The 24,105-nt window shown below is 42.0% G+C and overlaps 1 protein-coding gene across 2 annotated transcripts in view; it reads right to left on the reverse strand.

Moving 5' to 3' along the window:
* The window catches only part of acaca (acetyl-CoA carboxylase alpha), a 295,703-nt gene that overhangs the window by 164,199 nt on the left and 107,399 nt on the right, over positions 1-24,105 (reverse strand). For both annotated transcript variants that reach the window (XM_078547966.1, XM_078547965.1), the window contains 6 exons: positions 16,621-16,764; positions 15,753-15,855; positions 13,794-13,901; positions 10,761-10,817; positions 4,350-4,394; positions 58-99 (listed from right to left, as the gene is read on the reverse strand). In XM_078547966.1, the coding sequence (XP_078404092.1) occupies positions 58-99; positions 4,350-4,394; positions 10,761-10,817; positions 13,794-13,901; positions 15,753-15,855; positions 16,621-16,764 (499 nt within the window). The remainder of the gene's footprint in view (positions 1-57; positions 100-4,349; positions 4,395-10,760; positions 10,818-13,793; positions 13,902-15,752; positions 15,856-16,620; positions 16,765-24,105) is intronic.

The raw sequence follows: 24,105 nt of genomic DNA on the forward strand, positions 1-24,105 counted from the left end.
TGGTCTGGGCCACCGTGCACCCGGACTGCGAGGCTCAAATTCTACTGTGTACTTTACCTTGTCTCTTGATCGGAAAGTGAAGAACTTTGGGAACTCTCTCTGTGTAAAAGAAGGAAAGAAAAAAATGCACCTTTAAAATTGCATGCTAAGAGTCTGTGTCCAACATGTAGATAAACAAGAGTTCAGTTCAAAAAAAGGGGAGAGACATTAAACGCCCAAGAAAACCACAATAAATCACATTTAGCATGCACAAAATGCCAGTGATCAAACCACTGATAGTATTTCTGTGAAAAGAAAAATTGCTCCAGGAGCCATAAAAAGAAATTCATTAACATAGTCTTGCTTCCTCCAGAACAATAAAAAAAGCAGCTTTTAAAGGTTTATTTCTCCCTTCAGACCTGGCATTATTGCTTTGCAAATGCAACCTGGCTGACGCAATTGTTGAGATAATGGCTGTGAGATATTTAATGGCTGTACTGGCAATTTCCAGGAAAATATCATTGCCATATAAAGATACTGCTCAGTAAAAGCTGAAATCAATGCTACCTAATGTCTGCTTTGGGGAAAGGCTTTTCCTTTTACCCCCCCAAGTCAATACCAGTTACATCAAATTGAACCTGAATATCCAGCAGTGCCTATGGAGGTCATTAGCCCCTGCTGTGGCAGAGCAGTCAGCCATTACAGAGACAATCATAATAATGTGCTTAATTTAACTGCTCAAGACACCCTGGAACTCAGGAAATTTGAAAACAAGTTAAAAAAAATAAACAATTTTAACTTATTACATTGATGATCAGGTTAAATGGCTGATAAGAGAGATTACATAATTATTGGACCAGCTCTGCACCCCCTGCCCACTTCCCTGTGGTGCTTATTACAGAGACAGTAAATAAAATTAGTGAGCATGGTATCTATGGATTGTTTTATTTGTTAATGGAAAAAAGTGCTTCAAAAGAGAAAGAACTCGCATGTGCATATTACATCCTCACAGAGAAAGCCGTAAAAATTAATCCAATGAACGGAAGACAAATTCTCGAGCTGTTAAGAACTCAGCTACACAGAGGCATTAGGAACACTAGAAACACTCGAGTCCCACCCACTGGGCCACTTATACCTGACACTAACTGGAACATCCAGCCTGGTTAGATCTCTCCTCCATGCCAGCAAAATAAAGAGAAATATAGCACATGAAATAATTGGAAGCGTGCTATACAACATTAGGAATGAATGCACTCCACCATGTTCAGCTGAAACTTTATGTAACAATTTGGAAACATACTGCTGAACACCTTAGTTAAAATAGCAGACAAAGAAATCTCAATAGTGCGCAATTTTGCCCAATAAAGTTGGTGCACAAATTTGCTGCTATTTTCGTGTTGTAAAATGACCGGGCAATGTGGAAAGGGATAGGAGATTACGGAGTCAAAAAAAAACTGCTTTGACAGTTGAAGTTTTCGGGTGGATCATTAAAAGAAATCATGACACACCAATGCTCTGATTGATGAGCTGTGGAAAAATAACCTGATTGAAAGCTGAAACAAAAAACCTCTGTATGAGCACCAGCAACAGGCCAAGTAAGCCACAGATTCAATAATCCTTCTGAGACACCCATGCGAAATGCACATCGGGGAGTTCTGGCCCTCAGCGATTACAGTAATCTACATAATTTGAATAGGGATATACAGTTTGGTAGCGAAAACAGTTCGGTAGTGTTCTCTGTCTTTAGTTGAACAATCTATGTGCCAACTTAGGGGGTGGCAAAACGAGCAACAGAACCACAAGCACTAATATTCAAGAAACCTCAAAGTGACCGCTTTTATGCCTTCAGGTGGTGGTCTCATTTGCAAGGCTTACCAATATTTGTAGCTAAATAGGGATTCAAATATCCCACATTCAAGGGAGCCACTCTATCAGGCACCACGTTTCCCCAGATTCCGGACGACTAGAATCCACTGGTAACTGCCTAATTGTGCAGGCATGTAGTGGGACTGAATCTTACTCCTGTAATGTTTTCAGCAAACTGGTACCTATGGAAGTACCTATTCACAAAGTAAATATTTATATAATGCAAAGCAAATATTCAAACTAAAAGATTACAAAGTATAAAACAGTAAAACTTCTATATTAAGAAAAACTGTCAATTTGTGTGCTGATGTGGATATCAGCAGTAGCACTCTCATTTCTGAGTGGTAAAGCTGTTGGTTAAATTCCAACTGAAAATTGAGCACATAATCTGGATAGATACCTCAGTGCAGCACTGAAGGAATGCCACACTGTCAGAGGTGCCACCTCTCAGGTAAAATGTTGAACTGAAGCCCTGTCTGCCCTATTGTGGATGTCAAAGGCCCCTTGAAACTATTCGAAGAAAGGCACTGGTATTTTGTTAAGTGTTTTGGTCAATGTTTATCCCTCAACCAACTTAATCGGACACAATCTCATTATTGTTTGTGGGGTCTTGCTGTGTGCAAACTGTCTGCTGTGTTTCCCTACACTACAACAGTGACTAGACATCGAAAGTTCTTCATTTGCTGTAAAATGTGAGGCTAAATCCTGGCAGCCATTCTAGTAGGGATAATCCTGTAAGGATAATTGCTCACTTTATCAACCAAGGTGTAATAGTAACTACAGATAATGGGCTGAACTGTGAATGAAACCAGGGGAAGAATTTTCCGGTTGGCGAGCAGGGGCGGAGCCCACTCGTCGACGGGTAAAATGACGCACGGCAACATCGGGTGGGTGTCCCGACGTCACCGCGCGTCACTTAGATTTTCAGTTCGGCGGGATCGCAGAGGAGTCAGCTGCGTGCCCACCGAACGGTCAAAGGCCCATAAAGGCCTGTTAAAAACTAATTAAAACAGTTAAATGAGCTGCCCTTAAGGTTGGTGGGCGGGTGAATAGGCCAGGCGGCCTTTGCATTTTTCATGAAACCTCATCCATGGGCGGGATGAGGTTTTATAAAGCGTTTTAAAATTCAATAAAAATGATTAAAAAGATTCATTTTCCATGTCCCAGCTCTTGTGACAAAGTCTTTTTTTCCTTCATTTAAATTTTAAAACCTTAAACTAATATCCGAGGCTCAGGGAGATTTCTGCATTTTTTTGCGCGCATGTGTGAAAGACTGCAGGCCCTGACTCAGGGAAACCTGCCCCACCAGCCTGCGCAGGGAGCGCTCAGCGCTTCCAGACGAGCGTCACGCTGGCCAGGCCTAAATTGGCCCGCCCATGTAAAATGGTGGTGCGGACCCAATCTGGGACGCCGACCAGGTTCATGCTCGCTCCCGCCTGCCCCCACACAACCCCCACCCCCAACAAAACGGGGGGGGAAAATTCAGCCCCAGGACAAAATTTAATTAATTCATAAAATCACAGTAGAGTCATTCAAAAAACATTCACTTTTCAGAGACTTAAAACCGTTATGCTTTTAGGGCTATGTCTATGATGGAATGGTTATAAATGGACAGTTTTGTTAAGTTTGTGATTATTTAGCCCTAAAACCTTATGGGCAGGATCTTCCAGTCGGCGAGCGGGGATGGGGCACGCTCACCGACACGGGATGACGTCAGGTGGAACTCCCGACGTCACCCAGTGTCATTTCTATTTTCAGGTCGGCAGGGGCGCAGCTGAGTCAGCTGTGTGCCCACCGACCTGTCAACGGTCTATTGAGGCCATTGAGAAACTAATTAAAATCATTAATTGACATGCCCGTCAAACCTTAAGGTTGGCGGGCAGGCCGGGAGCCCTGACGGGATTCAGGGAAAGCATAAAACCTCATCCACGGGCGGGATGAGGTTTCGTGAGGATATTTACATTTTTAATAAAGGTTTCGATTAAAGGTATGGACCTGTCCCAACTCATGTGTCAGTGTCACATGAGGGGGCATGTCAGGGAAATTTTTCTATCGTTTTTATTGCAAATTTTAATTTGGAGCCGATCTCCTTGAGGCAGCACTTAGCCTCAGGAAGATCAGTGCGTTCTTTCGCACGCATGCGCGAAAGAGCGCACTCCCGGCTGAGGGAATCACTCCCCCACCCACACAGGGAACGCATAGCACTTCCTGGGCGGGTTTTAATTGGCCCGCAAATGTAAAATGGCGGCACGCCCCCAATCGGGGGCGCCGATCGGAGGCGCGCCCGCCCGCTCCCGCACAAATTTTTCCCAATATGTATAACAACTGATGAGAACAGCACCAGTCAGAACACAGAAGCATGATCAGAAGCTGGGTATATTTTCCTCCATTAGCCAATGTCAGCAAAGAAATTGTTTCAAGTATAAAGCAAGTTTTCACATGTTAAACTCATGAAAGGGGGGGAATATACCCAATAAACTATTTCATTGATCTTGGCTACTTACATGGAATCTCCGATCCACCTCATAATTGCACTGTTTCCGGAAATCCTTTAGGATAAAATGAAAAGAGGTGGACAAGATTTAGCTGTTAGTAGGAGAATTAAAACTTAATTATCAAACAATTAAATATTAAATCTGCTCTGCCCCATAAATCCCACATTTTAAAAACGCTTACATTTTAATAGCACTTGTTAAACATTATTGCTTGTTAAACGTTATCATTCAGACCAAGAATGGCATTTTCAAATCTGGCAGATTAGCACACTTTTTTTTATTCACTCTTGTTTTATTAGTCAGGTGGAAAGGGCAAGTTATTTGTTGCAGCAAGTGATTTCTTACCACTTAGGTTAGCAATTCTCTGCTGCAGGAACTTTTTACGCCAAACTGTGGTGCTTATGGTTTTTAAGGTCTTATTTTGTGGTTCATCGTTTGTAAGGGCTATATTCTGTAACAACGAGGAGCAGGGAAGAAGGGCCCTAGAGTATTTGATGTTATTTGATATTAAGTATCTTCCAAAAGGTTTAATTTAATTTAAAAGGGTAAGCCATGACAGGAGAGCTCAAAGCTGTGGTGTGCTCCTCCTGCTCTATGTGGGAAGCCGGGAACATTTCCAGTGCCTATGACCAGCATGTGTGTGGGAAGTGTCTCCAGCTGCAGCTCCTGGAAGTCCGGGTTTCGGAGCTGAAGCAGCAGCTGGGGGACACTGGGGCATCCGCGAGGCGGAGAGTATCGTGGATAGCACATATAGAGAGGTGGTCACACACTGGCTAGGAGTCCACAGGCAGGAAGGGAATAGGTGACCACCAGGACATGGCAGGCAGTGCAGGAATCCCCTGTAGCTATTCCCCTGCAAAACAGATATACCGCTTTGGATGTTAGGGGGAATGACCTATTAGGGGAAAGCAGCAACAACCAAATTCATTGCACCATTGTTGGCTCTGCTGCACAGGGGAGAAGTAAAAAGTGTGGGAATGCAATAGTGAAAGGGGAATCAATTGTAAGGGGAATAGACAGGCGTTTCCGTGGCAGCAAACGAGACTCCAGGATGGTATGTTGCCTCCCTGGTGCTAGGTCAAGGACATCTCAGAGCGGCTACAGGACATTCTGAAGAGGGAGGGTGAACCGCCAGTGGTCGTGGTACATATTGGTACAAACGACATAGGTGAAAAAAGAGATGAGGTCCTAAAAGCGGAATATAGGGAGTAAGTAAGTTGAAAAGTAGAACCTCAAAAGGTAGTGATTTCAGGATTACTACCTGTGCCACGTGCTAGTCAGAGTAGAAATAGCAGGGTATATCGGATCAATACGTGGCTGAAGAGATAGTGTGAGAGGGAGGGTTTCAGATTCCTGGGACATTGGGACCGGTTCTGGGGGAGGTGGGACCAGTACAAACTGGACGGGTTACACCTGGGCAGGACCGGGACTGATGTCCTAGGGGGAATATTTGCTAGAGTTGTTGGGGAGGGTTTAAACTAAAATGACAGGGAGATGGGAACCTATGCAAGAAGTCAGAGGAGGGTGAATCAAGGACAAGAACAAAAGACAGAAAGGGGAATATGAAAAGTAATAGGCAGAGAAATCAAGGGCAAGAATCAAACAGGACCTCAGTGAAAAATAGTGGGAACTGAACAAGTAATATTAAAAAGACATGCCTTAAGGCTTTGTGCCTTAATGCGAGGAGCATTTGCAATAAAGTGGATGAATTAACCACGCAAATAGATGTAAACAGGTATGATATAGTTGGGATTACGGAGACATGGCTGCAGGGTGACCAGGGATGGGAACTGAACATCCAGGGGTATTCAGTATTTAAGAAGGACAGACAAAAAGAAAGGGCAGTGGAGTTGCATTGCTGGTTAAAGAGGAAATTAACATAATAGTGAGGAAAGATATTAGCTCTGACGATGTGGAATCTGTATGGTTAGAGCTGAGAAACACTAAGGGGCAAAAACATTAGTGGGGGTTGTATATAAACCCCCAAACTGTAGCGGTGATGTTGGGAATAGCACTGAACAGGAAATTAGAGACACAAGCAATAAAGGAACATCTATAATTATGGGTGACTTTAATCTGCATATAGATTGGGCAAATCAAATTAGTAACAATACCATACAGGAGGAATTCCTGGCGTGTATACGGGATGGTTTTCTGGACCAATACGTTGAGGAACCAACTAGAAAACAGGCCATCCTAGACTGGGTATTATATAATGAGAAAGGAATAATTGGCAATCCAATTGTGCGAGGCCCCTTGGGGATGACCATAATATGTTAGAATTCTTCATCAAGATGGAGAGTGACGTAGTTGATTCTGAGACTAGGATCCTGAATCTTAATAAAGGAAACTACGATGGTATGAGGCGCGAGTTGGCTATGATGGATTAGGAAATGTTACTTAAAGAGATGATGGTGGATAGGCAATGGCAAACGTTCAAAGAGTGCATGGGTGAACTGCAACAATTGTTTATTCCTGTCTGGTGCAAAAGTAAAACAGGAAAGGTGGCCAAACCATGGCTTATAAGGGAAATTAGAGATAGTATTAGATCCAAGGAAGGAGCATACAAATTAGCCAGAAAAAACAACAGGCCTGAAGATTGGGAGCACTTTAGAATTCAGCAAAGGAGGGCCAAGGGATTGATTAAGAAGGGGAAAATAGAGTACGAGAGTAAGCTTGCAGGGAACATAAAAACTGACTGTAAAAGTTTCTATAGGTATGTGAAGAGAAAGAGATTGGTGAAGACAAATGTAGGTCCCTTAGTCAGAAATGGGAATTTATAATGAGGAACAAAGAAATGGTTGACCAACTAAATACATACTTTGGTTCTGTCTTCACAAAGGAGGACTACAAATAACATACCAGAAATGTTGGGGAACACAGGGTTTAGTAAGAGGGAGGAACTGAAAGGAATCAGTATTAGTAGGGAAATGGTGTTGGAGAAATTGATGGATTGAAGGCCGATAAATCCCCAGGGCCTGATAATCTACATCCCAGAATACCAAAGGAAGTGGCCCTAGAAATAGTGGATGCATTGGTGGTCATCTTCCGAGATTCTAAACACTCTGGTAGATTGGAGGGTAGCTAATGTAACTCCACTATTTAAAAAGGGAGGTAGAGAGAAAACAGGGATTATAGACCAATTAGCTTGACATCGGTAGTGGGGGAAATTCTAGAGTCCATTATAAAAGATTTAATAGCTGAGCACTTGGAAAACAGTGGCAGAATCAGACAGAGTCAGCATGGATTTACGAAAGGGAAACATTGCTTGACAAATCTACTGGACTTTTTCGAGGAAGTAACTACTAGAGTTGATGAGGGGGAGCCAGTGGATGTGGTTTATCTGGACTTTCGGAAGGCTTTCGACAAAGTCCCACATAAGAGATTAGCGTGTAAAATTAAAGCACGTGGGATTGGGGGTAGTGTATTGAGATGGATAGAAAACTAGTTGGCGGACAGCGAATAAAGAGTAAGAATAAACGGGTCTTTTTCCAAATGGCAGGCAGTGACTAGAGCAGTACCACAGGGATCGATGCTGGGACCCCAGTTAACCACAATATATATTAAATGATTTAAATGAGGGAACTAAATGTAATATCTCCAGATTTGCAGATGACACAAAGCTGGGTGGGAGGGTGAGGCTGTGAGGAGGATGCAGAGATGCTGCAGTGTGATTTGGACAAGCTGAGTGAGTGGGCAAATGCATGGCAGATGCAGTATAATGTGGATAAATGTGAGGTTATCCACTTTGGTAGCAAAAACAGGAAGGCAACTTATTATCTGAATGGCTATAAATCGAGAGGGGGAATGTGCAACGAGACCTGGGTATCCTCGTACACCAGTCGCTGAAGGTAAGCATGCAGGTGCAGTAGGCAGTAAAGAAGGCAAATGGTATGTTGGCCTTCATAGCCAGAGGATTGGAGTACGGGAACAGGGATGTCTTGCTGCAATTATACAGGGTCTTGGTGAGACCACACCTGCAATATTGTGTGCAGTTTTGGTCTCCTTATCTGAGGAAGGATGTTCTTGCTATAGAGGGAGTGCAGTGAAGGTTTACCAGACTGATTCCTGGGATGGCAGGACTGACATATGAGGAGAGATTGAGTCGGTTAGGATTATATTTGCTGGAGTTCAGAAGAACGAGGGGGGGGATCTCATAGAAACCTATAAAATTCTAACAGGACTAGACAGGGTAGATACAGGAAGGATGTTCCCGATGGTGGGGGAGTCCAGAACCAAGGATCACAGTCTGAGGATATGGGGTAGACCATTTAGGACTGAGATGAGGAGAAATTTCTTCACCCAGAGTGGTGAGCCTGTGGAATTCGCTACCACAGAAAGTAGTTGAGGCCAAAACATTGTATGTTTTCAAGAAGGAGTTAGATGTAGCTCTTGGGGCGAAAGGGATCAAAGGGTATGGGGAGAAAGTGGGAGCAGGCTACTGAGTGGGATGATCAGCTATGATCATAATGAATGACGGAGCAGGCTCGAAGGGCCGAATTGCCTACTCCTGCTCTTACTTTCTATGTTTCCCTGTTACTTGGAGACAAACCACATTACACACAGGACCTGTGAAAAATGGGCGAGGTGTCACATGGTTTACAGATGATTAGAAGGTAGGGCTTGAGAGTTATGGGATTAGTGATAACCAGGAGCCACATTTTTTAATTCTTTCGTGGGATGTGGGTATTGCTGACAAGGCCAGCATTTGTTGCCTATCCCTAATTACCTTTGAACTGAGTGGCTTACTAGGCCATTTCACAGGCAAGTTAAGAGCAACCACATTCCGGGGGTCTGGAGTCACAAGTAGGCCAGACGAGCTAATGATCAAAGATATCCTTCCCTAAAGGACATTAGTGAACCAGATGGATTTTTAACAACAATCATCAATGGTTGTCATGGTTACCATTACCACTTATTAATTGAATTTAAATTCAACCAGTTGCCGTAGTGGGATTTGAACCCATGAACATTAGCCTGAATTGCCAGTCCAGTGACATTACCTCTAAACCAATGTCTCCCCAATTTAATTTGTGATGGGATTTTGGGAACGCTGAGGAATGTTTTTTATTCTTTCACAGGATGTGAGCGCTGGCAAGGCCAGTATTTGTTACCTATCCCTAACTGCTTGAAAAGGTGGTGATGAGCCATCTTATGAACCGCTGCAGTCCATCTGGTGCAGGTATTCACTGTGCTGCTGGAAGGGAATTTCAGGATTTTGACCCAGCAGTGAAGGAACGGCAATATGGTTCCAAGTCTGAATGGTGTGTAGCTTGGAGGGGAACTTGCAGGTGGCGGTATTCCCACGCGCTTGCTGTTCTTGACCTTCTAGGTGGTAGAGGTCCGGAGTTTGAAAGGTGCTATCAAAGGAGCCTTGGTGAGTTGCTGCAGTGCATCTTGTATGTAGTACTCACTGCTGCCACTTTGCACCAGTGGTGGAGGGACTGAATGTTCAAGTTGAAGGATGGGGTGCCGATCAAGCGGCTGCTTTGTCCTCGATGGTGTCGAGCTCCTCGAGTGCTGTTGGAGCTGCACTCATCCAGGCACGTGGAAAGAATTCCATCACACCCCTGACTTGTGCCTTGTAGATGGTGGAGAGGCTCTGACAAGTCAGAGGGTGAGTTACTCGTCTCAAAAAACAATTTAAAAATAGAAGTTATGACTGGACAATGTACTTTTAACAGGGCAGGGAGAGAAAATGAGATACTCAGGATAAGGAGTCGATCATTTAAGACTGTGATGAGGAGAAATTCTTTCATTGAGGGTTGTGAATCTTTGGAATTGTCTATCCCAGAGGGTTGTGGATGTTCCATTGTTGAGTATATTTAAAGCTGCAATAGGTAGGTTATTGGTCTCTCAAGGAATCAAGGGATATGAAGGGTAGGCGGAAAAGTGAAGTTGAAGCATGATTCACCATGAGCGTATTTAATGGCAGAGCAGACTCAAGGGACTGAATGGTCTACTCTAGCTCCTATTATGTTCTTATGTCAGCTATGATAGAATCAATGCAAAAAGCCTTCTTCTTGTTAGTCATGCGCCTTGATTGAACCAGCACTAAAGAAAGAAAAACTGATCAAAGCCTCAACTTTGACAAGTTTAAACTGAACATTTTTTTCAAAATATAGGAATTAATTTCTGAATTTTTCCCCACATCCTATTATTTCTTTCCAGTAATTCATGCAAGATTATTCTATGTTACTGATTAACAGCACAGCATGTAAAAAATATTGGGCAGAGCCACTTTAAGACGAATTACGTAGAACTGACTACATTTATACCTCATTATTATAAATGAGTTTGGATTAAGGAACTCACTAAACTAAAATTAGACTTTCTTTATTTTGTATAAGCCATTTTGTAATTGATTTATGTTTCTTGGAAATAAATGGGAATAGTTTGATGAGAGTGAAGAGACTGTACCTTCTGAGCCACAAGGAAGGTCAGGCGGCGGATACCATGGTCAAACAGAATTGATCTCTGGAAGAGAAAACAACACATCATAAAAGGTTCTCAACCAATGTTTAAAGCATGGGCATCATGCAGAAGCAGATGTGCCTCTTGGCAAGTGGGCAAAAACAGCACCTGGTGTCATTCTAAATCATACAGACCAAACAGCTCCATATTCAATTGCCCAGTCAGTGCTGAGTTACTATATCCTAGTTGGGGGTCTGTGGGGGTGGTTACTACAATTCTGTGACTTCTACTAGGAAATGCTAGTATTTGGAAATGAATGTCGATAGCAGTTTGTATTTCTATTCCGGCCCTGCGGCTTCCCGCCTGGAGTCAACGGATCTTTGGCTGGTCCGTCAAATTTTCCATCCCGCCTGCAGCGATTCCCGTCATGGGTGGGACCGGAAAATCCTGGCCAGCGTCTTTAATGCGATAAAACATCCCAAGGCGTTTCACAGGAGTATTATGAAACAAAATATTGCATCAAGTCACATAAGCAGACATTAGGTGAAATGACCAAAAGCTTAGTTAAAGAGGTGGATTTTAAGGAGGAACAAGAACAGACTCATGTGATGCCCTCCCCAGTTGAATAGTTTAGCCACACTTGCTATCTTGATTCACACATGAAAACTGGGCACCTAAATAAGGTACGAGAGTGCTACCAACACCCATGAAACTGTATGCCGCAAGAAAGGTGCTCCCAGGATAGAATACTTGGTTCAATATCCAATGGGAAACTGGTCCAATGCACAAATTTCCCCTGCCATTACCACCAGCATTTGGTTGGCTGGGCTAGACCAATGACAGTAGCTAGCCAATGACACTCGAGCTGCATTGCAGAATGCTGTGTAAATTCACTGCAAATCATTTGACACTCCACTGCTGACATTTTATCTCATTCTGAGTTCCATTCACCGATAACCTCAGCCTTGTTGACTTTTGCTGATGACCTATCTTCAATCTACTGCTTACCAAATAGTTATCTTAACTCAGAGAACCATCTGTTGCAACTCTGCATCCTATGACTGGATCCCCTATTTCTCTTATTCTATGTCACAGCTGATATCTTCCACTATTCAGTGTTTGGCCTTTTGTGCATGTTCCTTCTAAACCTTTCTACTTTTCTGCACCTCTTCGTATCTTCAAATGCCACCTCAGTATTTCTCTCTTTGACCACAAATTTGATCACCTCCCCAACTCTTCTCCCAATTTGGATCCAATGTTTCATTCCATTAAGGGCACCATATAAGTGTAAATTTAAATATAGATATTTTAAATTTAATCTTAGGATATGTGCAAAGCTGGCAAGGCCAACATTTATTGCCCATTCCAGTTGCCTTGAACCACATTTTTGAACTGCTGCAGGTTTAGTACAACTAAATAGCTTGCCAGGCTACTTCAGAGGGCAGTTAAGAGTAGACTACATTGGTGGGAGACTGGAGTCACATACAGGTCAGAACAGATAAGGATTCCAGGTTCCCTCTCTAACAGGCATGAGTGAACCAGATGGTTATTACAACACTCTGATAGCTCCATGGTCACAAATGATCCCAATTTTTCATTTCCAAGTTTTTTTTTATTAAACTAATTTGAATTTTCAAACCAACTTGGTCAAATTTGAACTCTATGGATTATAAGCACAGGTCTCTGGATTGTGAGACAAGCAACACAACCACTGCACTACCATGCCTAATGTATTAAAACCTCTTGTAACATGGAGGAAGTTTTCTATTAATAATAAACAATGATTAATTAGGGTTTTGTTCTAGAACATTGGTTCTATTTTTCAACTAGGCTCCTTTTTTATTTATTTCTTGCACCTTGACAGGTCATAAATCCTGTTGGAAGTTTGCTGTTCATGTAACATAAATGACCTAATCATGCAAAATGTCATCTAAACACTGAACTTCACTTTGTCAAAAAATGAAATGATTAGTCTGCACTGAGTACCTCACACCAGAGACTCTCCATGTAGGACACTGACCAGGCGGAAATGTTCATCCATGAATCTCTCAGATGACTTGCCCAAATACTTGTTTCTCAAAATTTTATAAGATCATCACAAGTTATCATTACACGAGAAGGTTTATTTTATGGATAAAGAAAAGGCCATGAGGCCCAACAAGCCACTTACTTTTTCAGCTAATCAACCCCTAAGACATAATTGTAAATATTAACTTAAGTTCTAATATTTTAGAAGATTCTCTGCCACTCATGGTTCTTCACTATTCCTTGGCTGAGGGGGGACAGGTGACCTGATATAGCCATCTGCAACATCTTGAACTCACAGAGTATTGGAAATGTAAGTAAGTAGACGAGGTCTCAAATTCTCATTTACCACGTTTGAATCTCCATACCTTGATGTGCTCAGATCATTTCCTTGGACAACATCACAGAGGCATATACCGCATTCTATCACTTTGCCTCACAATGTATCGCATCAACAAAAATTTCAAATACCCTTCCACACTAAATTTATTCTTTCCCTTTTGAAGGCTGATGAGTAAGGTTCGACAGGCATTGGACATCCTCTGCCATTCTTTTTTGCGTCTGTCAATACAGCGAGTATTGGCAGGCTATTCAACCATCGGTTCGCAGCTCAACTCCATCTTGTCCTCGCCAATGTCCAAACATGCACTAACTGATAGCTGCTGGAGAGAGTGTAACAGGTGAGAGCCCTCACCTTTTTTTTTATATATAGCCCAGAGAACTAGCCTAAGGGCTACTGCAGCCAAGGTCATCTAATTCAGCACAGACCAGTGTCGAATCTGGGAGTTTCTTGGTTTATATGGTTGAGTTCTACACTGGACTAGATATTTACAAACTGAACCATTAGGGTACTGATAAGCACATTATAAAACTATCAAATGGGTACCAGTGAAAAAGTTATCACTTACTTTTCCTAAAAACAACACTCTCGTCATGGGCAAGGCGACTGCTCTGATTTGCCTTGGTAACAATCCTATTTCACAGCAATGAAATGGATTGAACATCTGTACTCACCATGGAGTGCATGAACTCCCCAAACATCGTCACAAGGGCATCATCGTCAGTGTCATTATCAATCTTGATAGCCACATTGAGGATATGAATAGGTTCGTCTCTCATATTCTGCAAATTAGAACAAAAAGTGGGGTGTAGCGGGGAGGGGCGTGGGAAGAAGTGATTAGACTAAGTTTAAACAAAGTCATGACAAACTATGAAAATATACAAGCCTAGAATTTCCTCGGCTCCCACTGTAATTTTGGCAGAAGTGTGGTGGACAGCCTGTTTACACTCATTTATGGCTGTAAAAGAGAATAAGACCACACACAGGTCTATTTGATTTCTGAATAGAGTCATGTGTGAACAGCTGAGTGAGTGTAATATTCAGAATTAAAATCAAGGAGAGACTCTCCAGGTCCTGAAAACCAACACTGTCACCTACAGTACTGTTTCCTGCTGGGGTTCATGGACATTGGAGTTGCCTCCCAGTCAAGAGGTTATTTTTCCAGACTTACTTCAATCATCTAGAATCTTGAGCCTAAATCAGCAAGACTCATTCACAGATCAGAGAGAAGGAATTTGTAATATAGGTGCATGTATCCCAGGGTACTATCCCAAAATCTTACAAAAATCAGAAAAACAGGAAGTTTATCTAAGGGAAGCCATGGAAACAGAGTGCACAGTTCATTCATCAACTAGTTCATTTGGAGATTCTTTTGGCTTTATAAAATAGTGCTTTTTAAGTACCAGGACACTTTATAACATGTAGAAATGATACCAGAGACCAGGCACATGAGAGTGGTCGGAGCTTCAGCTGCTTGAAGCTTTTTGACACGTCCAGTGCAGCTAGATAAGGCTTTCAATTTATTTCAACAGCAAGCAATCAGGCTTTAAGTGTTACTGCTGATGACAAAGGACTTTGCCTTGTGCTTTTTCATGAGGATTTTCAAGGTGTCCCATTTCCACCACCACAAAGATCATTTTCCTCTTAAGGCTGATATTTTTCTTCATACAATTGAAAGAGTCTCAGAGATTATCCACTTGTTCTTGTTTTCCACCTCCCCTACCCAAAACCCCAATTTTACCACCTTTCTAGGCTGGACATTCACCATCAGTTGAGAGTCAAAGCCTTCAGGGTGAAGGCTTCATGCCCCAAAAACAGAAACTGGGGGAAGGGGAAAGGCCGAGGTAAGGCTCATCATTATGGTGTTGGGAATGGAAAACAATTGCTTTCTCAATTTGGCATCTGCAGCAGGCACTATCAAGTCAAGTATACAGCAGGCTTTAGATAGTTGCAAAGAAAGTACATTCATCAAGGTGACAATGATGGAAAATGGAAGATGATTCCTTCTGAATACAGTTTCTGTATCAAGCACTTTCAGTTCAGTTACACCGCGAGTTCTATACATTGCGCTTTCACTCAGTGCCATCCAAATTTGATTTTACTGTGAACTCTCCAAAACATTAATTCCTATTCAACATCTGCACATCAAACCTATGCCAAAAGGCCATCAAATCTGACATATGACTCTTAAACATCCCTATTTTCAACCCCATCAACCCCTCCATCTGAGTGAGAAAGAAATGGATCCTCAAACATAGTTTCATGGACCATGCCAACATTTGAGATTTAACCTGTACATAATGTTTATGATAAGCAGGAAATCTGCAGCATTTGACAGCCTCGTCCTTCACAATTAATAAGCCAAAATTGGAGAATTAAAAGTACACTTTACCCATTATCTTCTTGATCCTATACATTGAAAGGAATGTTTTCACATGCTTGTTTATATAAAAACTTTACTTACACTACGAATTTGAGTCTGAAATAAGTGTTCTATTCAACGGCCTGAGTTTATTCTCACCACTGCACCACCCTCCTTTGATATATGCAGGCTTGAGCTTGGACACTGGAGGTTTGGCTCATTAGCTATCCAATGCTCCATCTGCCTTTAGTCCCAAGCTTGTGTTACTCACCTTGTTGTCATCTTCATCATACAGCGAAGCATGCCCTGCTTCAGGAAAGGTGGGGCTTGGAGGAGGTGAGTCGGAAAAGCAGCTCGTCACATCTTGAAAGTTTCTGAAAGTACAGAAGTAGATACAGTTGTTCACATGTTCCAGAATTCAAAACTCTTAACAAAGAGGAGCTGGTACGTAGAAACGTTTACACATAGAAATGGTCAGTTCACAGTGCTACAGTCTGTGACCCAAAGGCTACTCCACAGGCTGCTGCTGCTCTCCTGCATGCTCTCATACATCAAAGAGATCAAACTACATCATAAACCATAGAAACAAGGCCCAAACTGTTCACCAACACATTGTGAACCCTCTTTAGGGTTGAAGTGTTACAGGGTCCTGACTGGTTTCATTCTTTTTGTGGTAGTCGTGGACTGTTGATTCCCATGATCAAAAATATTTTCTGCCAGGTAGTGTACATTTAGTTAAAAGAGCAAGAGGTGAAAGAATAGATAATGCAGTAGATTAGATGCTAGCCTTTGATTTCAGGGGTTTAAATTCAAAATCGGCCAAACTAATGAGATGGAAGTTCTACTCTCTCTGTTGGATGCAAGTGTCTTTCAAATTTAGATCTGAACTTCGTTCCTAGCGACCAAGGACCCACAGTACTAACCTGCCCCAACCACAGATTGGAAGGATAAGAGTTTGTAGCAGTGATTCACAATAAGAGCAGTTCTTGTAAAAGATATTCAATTAAAAAGCCAGCAACTCAAATCTTCAGATGACTTATGGACTTTGTAATCTCATCCCCAATATAATAATTTGAATAATGCTATGTTAAAAGTCTATAAATTAAAGCTTTTAAAGTAAAAAGTGCAAGGAATCTTACCTGACAAAATCTTCAAAGGTGCGGAAGGCGACCATTGCCCCCATACGCTGGCATGGCGGAGTGAAAGCAGTGTCAAGCAGCACATCGCTCACACTGGCAACATGGAACATCCCATAATGGTTCAAGTTTGACGAGAAAGACATTCTGAATTCGAACATAATGATGAACAATTAGGATTGAGCAGAGGCAATTCACTGCAGCTTTACAAAGAGAAGCCCTACAGTCCTGAGAGCGCAATAACATGTTTGAGTAGAAGCCACATTATGCAATATTAGTAACATATGTGTAACTGCATTCATATGAAATTCCTAGGCCCACTATTAGATGTTAACTGGCATGGGTCATTTCATATGATTACGTAATCAGTTTGTTACTTATATTACTTGGAAAATCAATGCCTTCATCTGATAAGTCAATACAGCGGCTTTTATATAAAGCAAGCTAAAAATCAGAGATCCTTTATGATTAGCAAGTGGGAATTCCAAACCACAAAAATATCAGTACAATAAAGTCTTCCCCAGGTCTCCATTTTAATGTGCTCTATGCCCTCTCCATCTCCCCCTTACCACCTTTTTGATTCTCCCCTCCCCCCCTCCCCTACTCTGCTCCATTTCCTGACTGAGAGCTCAGAGGGATCCTATTTGCAAGTCTCTACCATTGTCAACCAACGACTAACTACAGTGGGGTCTGAGAGAGAGTAGCCCAGGTAGGCGGAGATTCACCCCCCTCCATATGGGCAAGCATCAACCCAACTGAGAACCAAGTATCCACAGCCTCTGGGCAGGAAATCTAATCACTGTTGCTGTCAGGTCAATAGGCATCAGGTACCAGCGCTAAGACACGAGAATACCACAAGGTATTTCTACAGTACCTAAACAGCCTTTCAAGCACCTCACCTATGAGAATTAGATATATTATCCCCAGACCCAAAATGCCACACTATTTAACTCTCCCATAATTTTTCTTATAATCCTTACTACAATTTGCCATGTCTTCGAAATTGGTGTCATCAACAAATTCCAATATTGCTTCCCCGCTCCCAAAGTCCAGCAAAGTTATGTATGTAGTGATAAGTCATTCCAACAGAAAACCAGAGTACAATATTATTAACCCCATCTTTCTTCTTTTTACACATAGCTTTTGATTTCCACCTCCAATTCTTCTCCATGTGGCATTTAGCCACATTCACCTTTATCCCATGGACTATTATTTTTGCTACTGGTCTAACAGTCGTACCTTATCAAACGCTTTTTGAAAATCCATATAAACCACATCCACTGCATTCAAAGAAATCTCTGAGATTAGTCAAGCCTTATATGGCCAGCCTTTTAGAAATCTATGCTGACATACGTTTCTCCAAGTATTTTGTAATATTTTTGTAGTTTATCAATAACTGTATTAAGACTAATTGGGCTTTAATTTCTTGGCATATCCCGGTCTCTTTCTTTGAATATGGATAAATACTTACTGATGATATCCAGCTCTCCCTCACCATTTTCTTCCATGGCTGTTATCCCCATTTCCAACTGCATATCCAGCATTAAGATTGCAAGGAACCAAAGCCTCATTCAGCTTAACACCAGTAAAACCAAAACTATCTTCTAACTCACAGACATTCAAGCAGCTCCAATATCCATTCTGTCATTCCCTGGCTGCCATATGAAGCTTCACCCAGAGATATAGAACCTTGGCACATTGCTCCATTAAAACTCATTCTTTACCCTACATTCAATTTAAACCGAGATAATTTTCTTTTACTTCCACTACATCACACCCACTGCACCTACCTTTCTTGCTCCTCTATCAAAGTCCTAAGCCACACCTTAAGCACCTGGTAGCTCAAGCTCTTCCTTGCTGAACCCCACATTCATACTTATAAGTTGCATGCCCTTACCTGTACTAAGACTCACATCCCTTCACCTTTGTGTAAGAAACTTGACAAGTTCCTAAGATATTAAAATATTTCCATTTCATGGAGATAAGCTACTAAATAGTCCTCATTTTAATAAGTCATGGACAACTGCAGTCTCCAAGAGCTTGGCTGACTACCCTAAAAAAATGGGAGAGAAAATTCTCAGTTTTCCCCATTTCAGTTGGCCACAGGTTTCAGCCTCTCCCAGAGGATAGTATTGCTAGCAGGTGGGTGAGCAGTGTACCATGTTGCACCATTGACTCAATGGAATGGACCTGACAGCCCCAATGGTCTCTTCTTGCCCTTCCTTTCATTTGTTCATATTGGCTGGATAGGATGCCTCTTGGTGCTGGAACCGTCCTGACCTGTGGAGTCTGGCACACACTGGTCCTCAGTGTCAGGTATTTAAACATGTACTGCAGTCATTAACATACCACCAAAACAAATTCCAATTTGTAAATCCAAGACTTGCCTACCAGATCCCAAAATATGCAATTCCTCCTTCAATATTAAAATTCTGAATATCTTAAATTCAACATGATAGAAAAAAATCTTTCAGGAGAGTTAAAAAGTTCCATCTTACTGCACCTAGCTGCTAAAATGTCACATGAAGTAATTGCCAAGTTAGGTTCTATTCCATATTGATACTCAGTATTTGCAACACAGCTTGAATCATTTTTCTGAAATGTTTAATGTAACCAGGGACAAAGGGTTTTCCAGGACAATAAATAAAATCACCTGTGCAGGTAAAATTGATTCAGTTTTAATGGACATCTCAGCTTAAAACTGAGCCAGAAAAAGAAGGGTCATCCCAGGTCCCACTCTACCTGATCACATAGCATGCAACTCCTTCACTTGTTGAATTGGAAATGCATATAATTAAAGCAGATCAGTCTCACATCACATTTTTGCAGCTCAGTTGATATTTCTTTCCCTCATCTTCATCCCCAAAGCACTAACTCAGTGAGGTACAGCTCCACACTCACTGTCTACTATTTTTCCAGTGCCACTCTCCACGTGCATGCCTAGATAGGGGAGCATCAGCACAGGCCACTTGACACCGGAATGCTTCATTTCCAAATCGTATCCAATGTTCCCACGTGCTCTTTCAGGGTCACTAGATTGTGAACAAAGCAGGAAAAATCTGGCCCACTTTCCCTTGTTTAGCCAGATGTAGCATCCTGTTACTAGTTCAGATGCAGTTTCAGGAATTAAACATGGAGGGCTAGAAAGTCGTTTTCGGTGGTGTCGCATAGCAGGTGGCATCACATCGGCCACCCATTATCTATAGCTCCTAATACCATTCCAGTCAATGAGATGGATTTTTAACCCGGGTCTTTCAGTTCAGTACCACAGTATACAATGGTCTTATGAGCTGGGCCATTGGAGGCTCTCAAGTTGCTATTTCTGATGGATGTCAGGAAAATAAGAACTGAGTACTTTTTTTTTCCGAAAAAAAAGGTTAAATTTCACAAAGGCCCACCCTGTTGGTCCATCATTCAGGTCAACCAAAATGCTAAAGTGGGTTATGTCAGCAATTACATCCAGTTCAGCAGATTGTACTTACACTGGAGATACTAAGGAAAAATATCTTTATTTAGACTCTCAGGTCTGTTAAAGAATTAGGGGGTTTTCTGATAAACAGTGAAGCAATCTAGTCAGGACACAGTATTTCAGTTATACTCAGAGCTAATCAAGTTAACATCTATTTTTAAATTAGAAATTTGGATGTATTCAACGCAGTGTAAAGGATGCTGAAATATGGCTCAAAGGAAGAACTGGATCTCCAGCTTCTCAAGTTCCAATAATAGTTACCCTGGCTCAAAACTACTCATTTGGAATAAGAAATAAAAATACTTCCCTTTGAGACTTGAGAACAGACAGAATATTACAACTAGCCCTGCGATTCCTAACTCAAGTGTGCATTTATGCAATAAATTGGTCATTTCAAATTAATGTCCCAGGTCTACTTCAAATGGTAAATAGGAGTGGATCCCTGACCTAAGTCATTAAGCCTATTGCTTGATCAAGGCTAAGGAAAATATTTGGCTGTACAATATACACCCTAGTTCAAATATTTATCATCAATGCCATTTCACTGCTGGATTTTGCTGTAGATGTAAATAGATTAACCAGCAGCTTGAGAACCAGATTTTCTGTGGGTTACTTGACATTCCACACCACTGCCCCAACTGCCAATAATACGTCATTCCGCACTCTGGTCAGGTGAGTGGAATCCCTTAACTCGGCTACCGAGAACCACCTTCCTGCTTATAGCAGAACAGATTCTCTTAGATCAACGACCTTTAAAAGGGGATGCTCTGATAAAATCACACTGCAGAATCTTTGACTGTAAACGCTGAAACAGAGGAATCAACCATTTTTCAAGAAAATAAAAGCACTTTTTTTTAAAACTAGAAAGAGAACTAGAAAGGATGTGTAATGGTACTTGAGATTTGCTGGTATTTTTCTGACCTGCTCCTTAGTCACTTTTCATGGTAAATGTCGACAACGATCTATCTAAGACTCGGTAGCTCAATCAATACGCATCCACCCAGAGGAGTGACAGGTCCAATGCTGGGCAATAGCACTTTGAAGTTTGTACAACTCCACACTGCCTTACATGTATCTTGGGACTAGAGGGCAGATACCAACCTTGTAGAGATTGTCATATATATATCTATAGACAAAACAATGATAAATAATGAAGCCATGAGGTGTCTAATGTCCACCTAAAGTAACAGATAGGCCGTCTGCCTAATGTCTCAGTCAAAAGATGAAACCTCAGGTAGTCCCCAAAAACTGGTTTACATGCCAAACTCAAAATCTTATAAATAAGGTCCTACCCCTCTGGGTCCCACAAAAGAAAGAAATAAACCCAACTGATAGAGCCTCTCTTCTCCCGGTGATTCTCCTCCTACTAACTTCAGCTTGTCAAGGAAACCACAGTAGCCTCCCTGCTCAGGACTAAGTTAAAATTACAGATTGGATCCTGGTGTCATAATTGGGACCTATCTGTTTGGTAAGAATACCCTGCTGGCTGCAAGTGAGCGTCCTGCGGTTTAAAATCAACTGGTGGGAAGGCCAGCGGGTAAATTTCCCACTCCATTTAACCGCCTCCTGCAGGGTGATATAAGTTAAAATCCACCCCACATATACCTTCATTTTTGATAACACAAATCAGGTCACTAATTAGAATACAACTAGATGTATAAAACTAGGTTCGTCAATAAGAACAAACAGGACCCAGTTCACTAACTGGAGGCGCTTGGTTTTGCTAGTATTGTTTCCCAATTGTGGCTCAGGGGTGCCTATCATTTTAGAGTGCCCAATTCAAAATGAACCTCTACAGGAACTAGTACAATTTTTAAATGAACTGCCCAGTTTTGTGTGAATGTGCCCAGCAATCATCTTTTTGTAAAAAATAAAACCAAACAGGTGATCTAGAAGTTTGCTTTGAGAGAGACAGAGGGAGGGATACAGGTCTTCCATGGAATAGAACGTTCTGCGCATTACGGACATGGTACATGCTCATAACTCAAAAGTATGGCCTACGTGACCAAGAAGATAAGGTGTGCAACCAGTGCGCTGGGGCACTCTGAAGGAATGTCGCCACCCCTTGGACACGAGCTCAAAGCAGAGAGTGGGAGCTGAGGTAAAGCAGAAATTGAAAGAGTGATGTAGTGATGTCAGAACCAGCACAGGGATAGAAGTTAGTTTAAATACAGTGGCCAGTAAAACTACCACAAGGAAAAATCTGAAACGTGATGTCACTTTGGAGGTTGAACTCGGGGAGGGTGAATAAATCATAAGAACATAAGAAATAGGAGCAGGAGTAGGCCATTCAGCCCCTCAAGCCTGCCCCGCCATTCAATAAGATCATGGCTGATATGCCCCAGGCCTCAACTCCTCTTTCATGTCAGCTCCTCATAGCCCTCATCTCCCCGATATTTCAAAAATCTATCTACCTCCTGTTTAAATACTTTCAGTGATCTAGCCTCCACAACTCTCTGGGGTAGAGAATTCCAGACATTCACTACCCTCAGAGAAGAAATTCCTTTGCATCTAAGTTTTAAATGAGTGTCCCCTTATTCTGTAACAATGTCCCCTAGTTCAAGATCCCCCCCACTAGTGGAAACATCTTCTCAACATCTACTCTGTCAAGTCCCCTCAGAAACTTGTACATTTCAATAAGATCACCCCTCATTCTTCTAAACTCTAATGAATAAAGGCCTAACCTGTTTAGCTGTGCTTGATAAGTCAACCCCTTCATCCCAGGAATTAGCCTAGTGGATCTCTTTTGAACTGTCTCCAATGCCAGTATATTCTTTCTTAAATACAGGGACGAAAACTGTACACAGTACTCCAGGTGCGGCCTCACCAACACAGTTGTAACAAGACTTTCTTATTTTTAAACTCCAACCCCCTAGCAATAAAGGCCAAAATTCCATTTGCCTTCTTAATTACTTGCTGCACCTTCATGCTAACTTCTTGTGCTTCATGCACAAAAACACCCAGATCCCTCTGTGCTGCACTTTTTTGGCATCTCTCTCCATTTAAATAATAGTCTGCCTTTTGATTCTTCCTACCAAAGTGTATGATCTCACACTTTCCTACATTAAACTCCATCTGCCAAGTTTTTGCCCATACATTCAACCTATCTATATCCCCTTGCAAATTCATTACGTCCTCATCACAACATGCCCTCCCACCTATTTTTGTATCGTCAGCAAAGTTGGATACATTACTCTCTGCCCCTCCCCCAAGTCATTAATATAGATAGTATATAATTGTGGCCCTAGGACTGCTCCTTGTGGCACTACACTAGCTACGTCTTTCCAACCTGAAAAAGAGCCATTAATCCTGACTCTGTCTTCTGTGTGTTAACCAATCCTCAATCCATGCTAATACATTACCCCCAATACCATGAGCTCCTATCTTGTGCAATAACCTTTTATGTGGCACCTTACCGAATGCCTTCTGGAAATCCAAATACGCTGCATCTACCAGTTCCCCTTTATCAACTCTGCTTGTTATATCCTCAACGAACTCTAGAAAATTTTGTCAAACATAATTTCCCTTTCCAAAAACCACGTTGACTCTGTTTGATTGCGTTAAGTTTTTCTAAATGTCCTATTTCTTTCTTAACAATGGAATCTAGCATTTTCCCAACGACAGACGTTAGGCTGACTGGCCTATAGTTTCCTGCTTTTTGTCTCCCTCCCTTCTTGAACAGGAGCATCACATTAGCAGTTTTCCAATCCGCTGGGAACCATCCAGCGGATTGAAATATTTCGACCAATGCCTCAACTATATCTGCAGCCACTTCCATTAAAACCCTTGGATGCAGGCCATCAAGTCCTGGTGACTTATCTGCCTTTAGTCCCATTAGTTTGTCAAATACTTTGTCCCTCGTGATAGAAACTGTTACAAGGGGTAGAATTTTCTGCTCGTTGGGCAGGCATGCGCCCGACCCTACCGAACATAAAATGACGCACGATGGTGTCGGGCGAGCATCCCGATGTCATCATGCACCCACGCAATATTCCAGTCAACAGGCGCGCGGCGGAGCC

The sequence above is a fragment of the Cetorhinus maximus genome, chromosome 9, assembly GCF_964194155.1.
Source record: "Cetorhinus maximus chromosome 9, sCetMax3.hap1.1, whole genome shotgun sequence".
Classification (NCBI taxonomy): Eukaryota; Metazoa; Chordata; class Chondrichthyes; order Lamniformes; family Cetorhinidae; genus Cetorhinus; species Cetorhinus maximus.